The 13,037-nt window shown below is 36.0% G+C and overlaps 1 protein-coding gene across 1 annotated transcript in view; it reads left to right on the forward strand.

Moving 5' to 3' along the window:
- The window catches only part of LOC306876432 (neurabin-1-like), a 53,025-nt gene that overhangs the window by 33,364 nt on the left and 6,624 nt on the right, over positions 1-13,037 (forward strand). Inside the window, exons 5-16 of the mRNA XM_079427587.1 lie at positions 105-209; positions 1,387-1,510; positions 3,560-3,718; positions 3,807-3,860; positions 3,945-4,174; positions 5,111-5,207; positions 5,300-5,378; positions 6,261-6,412; positions 6,497-6,758; positions 6,969-7,020; positions 7,166-7,237; positions 8,218-8,416. Of these exons, the coding sequence (XP_079283713.1) occupies positions 105-209; positions 1,387-1,510; positions 3,560-3,718; positions 3,807-3,860; positions 3,945-4,174; positions 5,111-5,207; positions 5,300-5,378; positions 6,261-6,412; positions 6,497-6,758; positions 6,969-7,020; positions 7,166-7,237; positions 8,218-8,416 (1,585 nt within the window). The remainder of the gene's footprint in view (positions 1-104; positions 210-1,386; positions 1,511-3,559; positions 3,719-3,806; positions 3,861-3,944; positions 4,175-5,110; positions 5,208-5,299; positions 5,379-6,260; positions 6,413-6,496; positions 6,759-6,968; positions 7,021-7,165; positions 7,238-8,217; positions 8,417-13,037) is intronic.

Here is a 13,037-nt window from a genome sequence, read left to right on the forward strand (position 1 = left end):
GTAATTATGTTTACATTGATGGTTGCTTTAAGAGACATACTGTATGAAATCAATATATTTTTTTGTCATCATAATATCTTAAACATCGTCATATTCTGTTCCAGGATCCAGGTGAATGATCAGATTGTGGAAGTGGATGGCATCAGTCTGGTTGGTGTGACGCAACTCTTTGCTGCGACCGTCCTGAAGAACACGAAGGGGACTGTAAGGTTGGTCCTGCTCTGTCTATCAGTTACATAAACATCACATCTTCTATTATGGGTTAGAAGTTTTATGAAAGAACTGAAAAATCTCACATTTAACCTAGTTTAGTGTGGCCATTAGGTGCTGCATGTTGATGCATGTAAGGCAGGACATTAGCTTTTGTTAAAAGGAATTTTGAGATGTGGTTGTTGCACTCAAAAAGAGAGAGATCTGAAAGTCAGCTTGCCGGGACAGGGTTAAAACACATTGAAAGTAGTTGTGCATCTGTCATGAAGTCTGTAATTTCACTGGAAGAATGACTAAAGGCAGTTTGATTTGAAAATTACAAGCTCAAAAGGGGATGAATCATCAATAACATGCATTTAGAAAATAGAGCAAATTTTTATTTCATGCTGACTTTAAATCAGTATAATTATAATCTGATTCTTCATGTGTAATATGCAACTACACAGTTGCTAGTTATGTTATCAAAAATGTTTTTATTTAGTATAAAGTTTTTTGGGGTTTTAGGATTGTAAATGCTCAAGCTCTCTTTAAAGGGACAGTTTACCCAAAAATGTAAGGTCTGTCATCATTTATTCACCCTCTACTTTCAAAATTGTAAGAGTTTCTTCTGTTGAACACAAAGGAAGATATTTTGAATAATGTGGGTAACCAAACAGTTGCTGGTTGCCATAGTATTTGGAAGTCCGTAGCTACCGACTTGGTTGCCAACATTCTTCAGATTATCTTCTATCCACCTCCCCACAGATAGTCATGGAATCTGTAGTCCGTGGAGAAAATATACATATGTCTGCCCCAACAGTCCAAACAGAATGAACGATAAAGTAAAGATTATATAACCAGCATTTTAGCGTTTATCAAAACAATTTATAAAAATCATTCTGAAAGTGAGTCCAAAATATTGTTTCTCTGTCATAATAGATGTGGTGTGGGCTTCACTATTCTCATTGAATTAGAATGTTGCAGTTGTTACAATTAATAGCATGCATGACAATTGCATGCAAATAATTGCACAGCCCTATTGCAAGGTCAGAAAACACTTTCATTGTCATATATATTTATTTTTACTTTACTTGCCCAACGACTCCCAAGCGATTCGCTCAACGATTAATTTTTCCAAACCCTCCTTTGCGCCTCCTTTCGTTATTGCCTTGCTCATCTGTCAATTACCCCACTCAGGTTTATGATTGGCCGAGAGAAGCCAGGTACTCACAGTGAGGTGGCACGACTGATCAGTGAAACCCTGGAGCAGGAGCGGCAGCAGCAGCAGGTGGACGACACATACGAACAGTCCACTGAAGAGGTCAGTCAAACACACAACTCATGGGCTTTACACATTGTACACCTTTAGAGTGCAGTGCTGGGTATGTTACCTTCAAAATGTAGTCTGTTACTCATTACAAATAACACAATGAAAATTGGAGTCAGTAATGTACTCTAGATTACTCATGTATTCTTTTGGATTACTTTTAGATTACTTTTAACCTAGTCTCGCGTAGCCAGACCTCAGACTGACGGCTGAAGGTCTGGAATGTATCGTAGCTTTCATTGGCCATGAGGCCGTTTGACCGACATGTCAAACAACCAATCACAGTTAATTTCGTTTAGCGTCACGTTTCAGGGCGTGGAAATGTCGCCACAATAACAAACCGGTGTGTGAAACTCTTGGATGTATTTTCAAGATTCTATGCCGCAAAAAATCCAATGTTTATTGACCCTGATAAGCATTCGTCGTCACATTTGTAAACACGACGGCTTTCTTCTTTCGTGAGGGGTTTGGCGACACGGCATCTTTTTCCCGGCGGGTCGAAAATAAATGCGACACTTATGGAAATTCGGTTTAATTCAACCAATCAGATGACGACTTCGACATTCCTGAAGTGTTTCCAGAAAAGTGTGCCGTATGCGTGATGTCTGAGGCTGAGACTACTTTGAACCTAACTTGTTTATAGATTAATAAAAAAAATAATAATATATATATATATATGATGATTAACCAACATCAATATTTTACATTTGTTAAATTATTGAAATATTAACTTTAAATCACGGGGACTTCAAGTTAATATTTTATATCAATGGGGTTTTACTGAAAAAAGGGTAGGAATCCCTGAGTTACATGAACAAACATAACTAAACATGAAACCACCAAAGACATAGTCAAAGTCTTTCATGTTTTAAATATTATACATTGGCAGTGTTAAGTAACTTGCGTAATTATTCATCTCATACATGTTATAATAAAGAAGAATTAGGGAGAGTCAATAAATTAAGAACAATATACTGCCATTGTGTAATGCAATTTGTAATCATGTAATCCATACAAAAGTAATCTAACTAATCTGATTATTATCTGAAGTATTTTAAAAAGTAATCTAATCTCTTTATAAGTACTATATATTTGGAATCTGAATACACAGTCCAGATTACATGTAATCACTTACTACCCAGCACTGTTGGAGTGATATTTTTATTTATTTATTTACTTACTCTACTTTGTTGCTCAATATCAGTAAGATTTAGTTTGTTCCTGTGCATTTTAATTCATAGTTCCCAAAGACTCAGTGCATTTATTATAATTATATTTATTTAGATTTTTATTTGCATTTGCATTTATTATAATTTGCTTGCTTCATCAGTTAGTGCTTTACCCTAACTGATGATTTCTGTAAAGAAACATGCTTTGGTTTAGTTATGACATCTACCAGCAGGGGCTAACTGGACTAGTCAAACCTTGCCAACTCGGTCCAGACATACCTTTTTAGGTTTATTTGGATCTTTGATTGTCAGAAGGTTTTAAGGTTTTAATCCAGTCATTTCAATAGTAAAACACAGGTCCAGAATTTTCCATGGGAAATTGCTGTGTTGACCAGCAGAAAGCAAATTTGTTTGAAAATGACTTGTGTGTGCGCTGTGCTTTATGCATTGCTGCCCTATTGAAAATGTACCTTTTTCTCCTGCAACATTTTGCCAAAGATTTTCTAATTTGGCTGAAGTTAAAGAAACGCCTTCAGACTTTTTTTTAGCCAGAACGTCTTTGTTGAATGTTCACAAGTATGCAAAAATATGTAAAAATCCATCATGCTGAATGAGGAAACAGATTTGAGAGTCTATTCAAAATCGTAGTGGGGTTTATACCTGTGTTGAACCACTGTGTTTTTGGTACCCGTGCAGGTATGTTAAGCTTTTGAATTCTGAAATGTTAATGTTTCACTCGCGGTTTTCACAATTTTCATTATACTTGGGTTACTTTGTTAATGCATAACTTATTTCTCAACTTTGCTCTATTTTTGGACTGGCTGTTTCTTGTTTTGTGCGTTACATCATGTCTGTGTCTCTGATGTCATGACAGGACGAGCACTACGAGGATGAGGAGGAAGGCGGAGAGGATGGCATCCTTGGTTCGAGTTTTGGCAGGAGGAATGTGGAAGTGTACGATCTGCCCGAGAGCGAGGAAGTGTTCCTGCCGTCAAACATGGACACTGCTAAACTAACGTTCAGGTTTAAAGAGGTAAAAGACTTTTGGTGCTTTTCACTTATTTTTAATAGATTGCCATTAACGATTTCTTAATTTTGTATATGTTCTGTATTATTTTTAGCTCCAGATAAAACACACCATTGCAGAAGCTGAAGTGGATGAACTGAAAGAGAGAGTACGGACTTATGAACCATCTTATCCATTTTTATCAAACATACAGCAGTGTGTTTTAATTGATAAGGTTTTGTTGCTGTTGCAGTTGAGAGAGTCGTCAGAGGAGCGTGCGGCGTGGGAGGCGAGGGAAGCTCAGTTAGAGAGGAGCGTTCAGGAGAACTCTGAGAGAATCGCTCAGATGGAGAAGAACTGGCTGGAGGCTCAGGCTCTCTGTAAAAGCATCAACGAACAGCTCAATGACACGCAGAGCCAATATGAAGCTCTGGATAAAAAATACAGCAAAGCCAAGAAACTGCTCAAGGACTATCAGCAGAAGTGAGTGGTGACATCAGCACTAACCTTTCCAGTAGTATAAAGTTGAACTGCTTTGTGATCATCATGCGATGTCTTAATTGTAATAACTTCAAAACTCTCTGTATTTAGTGTGTGATTTGCATGAACTTGGGGTTTTTGGAGCATTAATAGCAATGTTTGTCCTTTGTGGCAGCCCCTAGTCAAAGTATGTTTTCACAGTATTGTGTTCTTCAAATTTCCTTCTCAGTTTCACAGTACAAAGTTATACAGATTTTAAATGGCATGAGAGTGAGAATCCTATACAGTCAACTAACCATTTAAAACGGGGCTTAAATGTCACTTACAGCAAGACACTACATGCAAAATCCACTGTTTTGTCATGAACTGGCCAGTTTTAAGATTTTGGGCTATTTTGCTTCCATAGCATATCTTCTTTCAGACAAATACAAATACATATTTAATTTTTTCTTTAATTCGTCTCCAGAGATTTTAATTATAATACACATCTTTAAAGGTTATTTTCTTAAAATGAGTGAATCTTAAAATTGCACTGATCCACTTTTGTAGCATTACAGTTTTATTATCTGTATTCTGAGTGTTTTTATAGGAGTGTCTTCATATAATATTTACCTGATTTCTCTAACATTTTATTCCTAAAACACCATTGACAAATTGACAGTATTTTCTGATTTATGGAGTGATAAAAGAGATCGCCAATAATCCCTATAATAAAAACAAACAAAAAAAAACATTTACCTCCAATATGTCAACAAAATGAAACCAGAATTTTGAACTTCACTTTATGCCGTGTTCAAATTTTTGTTCTGGAAATGTATGCAAAATGTGAGATAATGTATCATTTGCATATCTAAACATAACATTGCAGAAATTAGAAACAAACATTCTGATTGGCTGTGCGTGTATGTGTGTGTGTGTGTGTGTGTGTGTGTGTGGCAGAGAGACTGAGTATGAGCAGAGGGAGGAGGACTTACGGATAACTCTGGAGGAGAGAGAGGCCAAGTATAAAACTCAGATAGAGGATCTGCAGCGCAGGGTGAGAACACACTTCGCTTGTCAGCGGCAGCAGAAATGAACTCGCACATAAAGCTTTCATGTTCTCTGATTCCTACCTATCAATTTGTGTAGCTGGCAAATCTTGAATCTGGCAGCGGTCATCATGAGTCTCCACTGTCGGGCAGCAAGTCTGCAGATTCAATTCTGCTGGGTGAGTTAAAGATCACAGTGCTTCTTAATGGCTGTCTAAATCCAAGCAGGATTAATTGATAGTAATATCATGCTGAGCCTGCATGATTTTATATGCAGACTGAAGTTATAAGATGCGAAAACCAGTTGGGCTCAGTCATAGAAATACAAAAACTGCTGCAGAGAGGAACAGCAACATGAAATATATGCATAATTATGCTAAGCAATATGCTAAATGCAGTTGACTTTTCACATATAAAATAGTCCAGGGTCATTTTAATCCTGAATTAACTGGTTGCATTTCTTAATTGGTCATTATCCTAGGGTAGTCATGTTTTAAAACACTAGGCTGGTGTTTTTATTGATATATTTATAGGGTTACTGACAAGATTTTTAATTTTTTTTTTTGCATTACATCATGTCTGTGAGAAAAAGCATCCCTGCTCCAAGCATGCATCTTATTTTAATAACTGCTTGTACATATCTTACCACATTAATCAATAATACGGTTTCTTCTACAACAGTATTATTATGCAACAGTGTTTACTGATGCTGTTTCTTCAGATGCAAAAACTAAACCCAGCAGCACAAGAAAATATACAAAATACCACTCTTACTAAAACCAACAACGGCGAACAAAATTAACCAATAAAACATGGTCTGAAGTAAGCTAACATAGCTAATTTTTGAGTAGGCCTGAGAGAAAGCAGGTAGTTAAGTCTCCAGATGGTCCATTATCCATTGCCAGTTGCATAGAGATAAATGAAACACTGTTCACATAGAAGTCAGAAGAAGCTGTGACTACAGCGAATTCACTTGACCAATTTGAACATGAGCAGTAATTCATGCAGTTGGAGAGCTTTCAAAGGATCTCTCAGTCAGTTAAGCATACATTGCTCTCCAGGAGCAGACTGGAGTGAGGTGGTTCCTGAGACGGAGCGTTTGGACACCAGCGTCCATCGTGCAAAGGCCCAGCTGGCTCAGAGATCCAAACGGCAGCCACCGTCCCGCAGTAAACTCAAAGAGACGCTCAGCTCGCCAGCAAGAAGCACACAGGTCACGCAGAGCTCAAGAAATTCATGACTGCTGTGAAAAATAAAATGCGTCAGTTTTGAACAATAACGTTGTTTTTGAACTCAGGGTGATGATGAGAGTCCGTCTGTGAGTCCCGAGTCTCCACTGCCTCGTAGGAGATCAATCCAGGAGAGTTTGTCCCTGCCGGTTGTCATATCTTCTCCTGCTAACCACCAGAAGGATGAAGGTTCTATTACAAGCAGCAGCCAATCAGTGCAGAGGGATCCTCAAGGCCCCGCCCTCTCCTCTCCTAAAGACTCCTCCCCCTCCAGCTTCCTGCGGAATGTAAAGAAGAGAGAGTCCAAAGGCAAGGGCAAAGAGGTTAAAGGTAACAAGCTGGATTTAGGATCCCAGGAGAATGGAGCTTTTTACAATAAACTTTGTCAATCTTGAATATAGTTTTGCTGCTTAATTTGTTTTATACCCCCCACTGCTGCCATGATCAATAGAAAATTAAGTGCTTATCAATCCATGTTAGCCTGGAAATTAAATGTTTGTCTGTTTTTGTATTTTAATACAATTCTTTTATTTATTTCAGATGAGTCTAATGACGCAGCTGGAAAATCTAAAAGAAGATTCCCAGACTTTGGGTAAGAGCAGAATTCCACACCTTTCTCCATAGCATTTTACAATTTCACTTAATGGTTTACAGTGAACTTTTGTTTTGTTCTTGTTGTAAGTTCATTAAGGATTGTGTTGTTGTATTTAATGCATTTGTCTGACTGTTTCTGATAGTGGTTTAAGGAAATCAGGAGGAAAGGGGAAAAAACTAAGCAAAGAAGCTGCGAGGGCGTCACTGGACAGCAGGTAGACAACACACATTACAAAAATTACAACACACATTACATTACAACACACATTACAAAAAACATTACAAAAATAATGTTGCTCTTGATATTGTACTTATTATTAATGTCGATTAATAGAATACATGTAAAAACGTATTTGGGTTTTGTGTCTGCGGAAATTTTGGGAAATGGCTCATATAATCTGGCAAAAACTTTCGTTCTAATCACTGAAGTTACGAAATGAATGTTTTATTTACATCGTATCTACAACATAACAATAACTCAGCGATGACTAATCTAAGCGTCTCTGATTGGCCATTGCATTCCTAATCTCAACGGAAATGCGTGTGATGGGTTATGTGGCTCAACGCTGCAAAGAAAACTATGCATAAAAAGCAGTCTGTTGCTGTGTGTGCGTGTATCAAAATATAATTCTGCGAATAGACACTTTTCATTCATTTTCACATTTCTTTTTTTTTAATAGATTGCAACAGCCGCAATCTATTGTTTAATTGTCCAGGGACAATTTTTGCTACTTTATATTGAATTTGTGGGGCTTTTCTGTTCATTTTGTTGGCATTTTTGCTACACGCCCCCATTAATTTCAGACCCTGACTTTTGGGTACATTTGATCCCCCATAACATAGGGAATACCGGGTACACAAACACACACACTGAGGACAATTTTACACTTCAACTGTTGATGTGGATCCTAATACATTTGGTCGTTACTTGTCAATGTGAAAGCTCTTCTTTTACAATCTGGTCCTCTGTTAGAAACCACATATGTCCTCCTGTGTTTTTTTTCCTATTTACTTGTTGTTTTTTGCAAGCAAAAGTTGAAGGCAAGCTGTGTCATAGATTAGTTAAAGTCATGTGCATCAAGGTCCAGCTAAACAAATAAAAAAGTTGCCATTGGAGTATCTAAGCCTGGTAAAATACTTCTACAACACAAAGCTTGTATGTTCTCTCCTCATGTTTCAGTGTGTTATGTTGTAGGGGTTCAGCAGAGTTACTGGAGGAGTCAGGGGTCCGAGTCTCCCCTTCAGAGTCCGTGACCTCCATCCCCACCTGCATGCCCTTCTCCTGGTTTGGAGAGAAAGACAAAGAGAGAGACAGAGAGCCATCGTCCTCATCCAGCAGTCTCCCACACACCAGTGCAGACGCCAGCGAATACAGCCACAACTCCAAAAAGAAGGTGACAACTACTACTCTCTCAGAGCACTTCTGCTCGGGGATTGATTCTCTTGCATAGATTAAAACTAGTCCAGATCTATTATAGATCTTCAAAACATAATGGCCATGAATGAACTTTTTTGTATGATAACAACTTTATTTATAAAACACTTATCTTAAGATGTGGAATGTGAATTTTGACATTATCATCTTGTTATTTATATTACTCTTAATATCTTGACCCTTGCAGTTCTAGGGCTAAATAATATAAATATTTGGCACTTTCCACACATACGGTATATACGGTATTATATGAGTTGATTTTCTCTTTCTTTTGGTTATTAAAACATTAAACAAGCACAAACATCAAACAAAAAGGATCAAATTAAGATATTAGATATGCTTAAAACTTGATGGTATTCATTCTAAATTAATGTTAGATAATAGTTCAGTGCTTCTCACAGTAAAAGCATGGACTCTTAAAAAAAAAAAAAAAAAAAGTAAAGGGACACCCAATTATATTGTATTCATTAAAAAATAAAAGTAGTGTACATGTTTGGGGTTGGCAAGATTTTTTAAGTCTCTTATAAGTCTCTTATGTTTACCAAGGCTGGCATTCATTTGATCACAAATACAGTAGAAACAGTAATATTGTAACACATTAGAAGTTAATATTAGAATTAAATTTTTTTTAACTTTTATTATATTATTATTATTATTATTATATTTTGATTTATTTTAAATTGTAATTTATTCCTGTGATGACAGCTGAATTTCAGTGTCACATGATTCTTCAAAAATCATTCTAATATGCTGCATTTATTTGAAATATAAATGTTTGGATAATAATGTAAAAGTATTTACTATCACTTTTGATCAATTTAATGCATCCTTGCTAAATAAAAGTATTAATTTCTTCCAAAAAAAATCTTACTGATCCCAAAGTTTTGAACGGTGTGCATATGAACTTCTTATCTAGTGCTGATCATTTCTAGTTAAATGAATGGGAGAACAAACCAGCTTTCTGCCAAACACACGACAAAACTAAATAATAAACAACAAATATCTGGCATCCAGCTGGACTTGCTTTAGTTTGTTTGTAATTGTGAGTTGCCAAGGAGGAAGCAGCATCGAAATGGGTCGAAGCCTGCAGCCATATGGATGTGATATTTCATCCAACTTGAGCCAAACAGACTCAGTCCATGTGTCAGAAAATGAATTCAGCAGCTCTTTGATCCCTCTCCGTTTCATCAGCTCCAGCTGAAGCATGTTTGGTAAAGGTTTGGGACAGTGATGTGATGTCATATTATTGACCCCTTTTCCCGAACAGACAAACCTCTCCTGGTCGTCTCTGTTCAGTCGCTCCTTAGATTTGGTACAGTATGTTTTGTCTTATAAGCGCTCATAGATGTCAAATTTGATTTAGAAATGTAGTGAAATTCTTGCTAAATATCAAACCTCATCTGTCGAGCTTTAATATAGAAACACATTAGTGTGTGTGTGTTTGTTGAATGCAATGCACTAGATGCATGATGCTGCTTCTGATTTATTCAGATTTGATTTGTACACACTCTTTTAAGTGATTATTTTTTCAGCCTTCAAATACAGGCTTTTACTGTCAAATCAACATGTAGATGCATTACACTGCTTATCTGGTTTAGTCAACACAGTCTCATGGAAATTCATAACTATTTTACATAACTGTTATCTCATTTGTATGTTTTTGTACAATCTACTCGCGCCCCAGGGATGGTTGTGTTTATGGGTGGACCTTCATGCTTGCTTTTTTAGTAAAAATTAGGGGTGTAACGGTACACAAATATGATGGTTCAGTACGTACCTCAGTTTTGACGTCACGGTTCGGTATGGTACAGCAGGTGGAAAAACTAAACAAAATAACTTTTTTTATATACGTTAAACAGTTTTTTACTGAACAAATTGCTCTTTCTTTAAATAAATTCAGATACAATTCAAATTTTCCTAGGGATAAAAATCTGCCTCAGCTTCTTCTAAACTATAGGGAGTCCTTTTACATTACTATAAGGTTGCAATTAAACTTAAATTTAATTATTTATTTTTAAATATATTTTATAACTTAAATTGTATGCAAACATGGTAATTGCACATAATGCAGTTTTTAAATTAACTTCTAAATGATACAATTGCTATTTTTTTGTTGAACTAGGCCTATAATCATTTACACAGTGGCTGTCATAACTTGTTTCATAACAGATTTATTTATTAAACGTACGTTAAATAATTAAGACATCACTAACAGGTAAAGTAAAATATAAAGTATATAGTCTTAATATTTTGTGAAATGTTCTTTATAGACTTGGACACTGACTTGTCTGAGGTAAATGATATGCTACATTTTTGTTTACAAAGCTGTTTTATTGATGTCTTTCCACAGTTAAAACACTGATTGAGCAATTACATGAGGCATGGGATGTTCATTCATGTTTATTTCACATTAAAACTAGTAGTTTTAAGAGGAAGGGATGGTTACGCTCACTTGCAATCTGAACTGAGGCATTTATATGGCGATCTGTCGCATCACAAAGGCATTTATTGTTTGAATTTCCTGAAAAAAAAAATTTTTATTTTTTAAAATCTCTGATTTGTTCACATTCATGCCGAACCGAAAAACCCCTTACCAAAAATTTTCAGTACGAATACGTGTACCGTTACACCCCTAATAAAAATCATACATCATACAAATTCATAAGAAATCTCCACCTCATAAAATAGTTGCGTTTTCATGTGAGATTGGGTTGGATTTAGTATATTGCTCTGTCTTGTGCTGTTACAGTATGTTGTAGTTGTCGCTAAAAAGTAGCTGTAGGTAGGTGGTGGTCATCCGATATGAGTTATAAATACTCAATGTAATGCAATATTAATAGATTAATTGATTACACTATTTTAATTGATCTTCATTTTGATGAACCAGCAACTCTGTTTTATTTGAGTGTTAATTGTCTAAAAATAAATAGCAGTTGAATTTTATAGTTTGGACTTGTTAATTTTAACCTGACAACCAACTGACATGTTTTCCTGTAAGCTTTAGCGCTTTTAGAACATTTTTGGTTGAGAGATTGTATTCCTGAAAGGAATAGTTCACCCAAAAATTAAATTTTTGTCATTTACTCACCCTCATTTTGTTTTAAACCTGTATGAATTTCTTTCCTATGTTGAACATAAAATAATATATTTTGAAGAATGCTGGTAATCAAACAGTTGATGGTCCCTATTGACTTCCCCTACTATGGAAGTCAGTGGGGTCTGACAACTGTTTGGTTCTTCAGAATATATACAGAGTTCTGGCATGAAACTCTAGATGGGGCATTCCGATAGGTCTAACTCAATCTGACCTAATGACATCATTATCACATGGCACAGCTGATTGGTTCTCTCCTATATCGGTAGCCAATGAGCTCTCTGGTCAACATTCCAAATATATGATTATTGCTTGTTGTAGCAGTTTTGCAGCATGCTTCAGAAATCCCCCACCTTCCCCAGCTCCACCTGTATAGATCTGCTACGAGGTGATTCATGTATAGGGCTGCAACGATTAGTCGACATTATCGACAACGTCGACAATAAAAAAAAAAATTGTCAACAAATATTTTTGTCGAGTAGTCGTTAGACTTAATGTAAGAGCCTGCAATACTGCGGTTTGACCAGTGTGGCGCTGTAGCGCAAGTGTGTAGTTCAGCCCTCCTGGATGCCTTTTAAGAGAAGACGACACACACAGCACTTCAGAGAATGTGCATCCGAACTTTGATTATGTAAATATATATATTGCGCGCTTTTCTCTCAGTAACGAAATAAACAACAAAAACTGACAGCAGTGTGAAAGCAGCAGTTAATAATACATCTGATTGCAACGATGTGTGTGTTTGCATGAGCTCTGCAGTTCGTAACGTTACTCCAGTAAAGTCCGGTCACATCATGTTTATTTATATAGTACTTTATGCAATAGATAGCCTTAAATCAAGGAGCTTTACGGTATTAAACATGAAAAACCAGAGCCAGTGTCACTTTCAGTTAGAATTACAACTTGATTTTCTGTTATAAAGCAGCTCTCCAGTGTGGAGCTAGCTAATGATAAAATATTTGTATTAGTGGGGAAAAAAATTAATTAAAGAGAGAGTTTGGTTTACAGAGATCAAAGCTTGATCTATCTCAGGACTGTTTTGGTTATCATAACCCTATAAGGTATTTTAAGACATTATGTTGTGAATAAAATAGTCTATCCAAAGCGTCTTATCACTTACCTTTATTTTCTTTCTTATCTATATGACTTGCAAAAGGAGATGTTAGGCAGAATGTGCAAGATGTGTCATTCAGTTACTTTTTCATGTAGCTAATTAAATGGTGAGAGAGTGTTTCTGTCTGGCATCTCATTTTGTGTGCCAAATACATCTATTTGTATAATGAATTGGTAACACTTTACAATAAGTTATCATTTGTTAACATTAGTTAATGAATTAACATCAATGAATTAATCTTTGTTAATGTTAATTAATAAAAAACAGTTGTTAATTGTTTGTTCATGTTAGTTCAGTGCATTTTACCAATGTTAAAAACACATGATTTTTAGAAATGCATTAGTAAATGCTGAAATTAACATTAACTAAGAT

Source organism: Barbus barbus (assembly GCF_936440315.1).
Source record: "Barbus barbus genome assembly, chromosome: 10".
NCBI classification, from domain to species: Eukaryota; Metazoa; Chordata; class Actinopteri; order Cypriniformes; family Cyprinidae; genus Barbus; species Barbus barbus.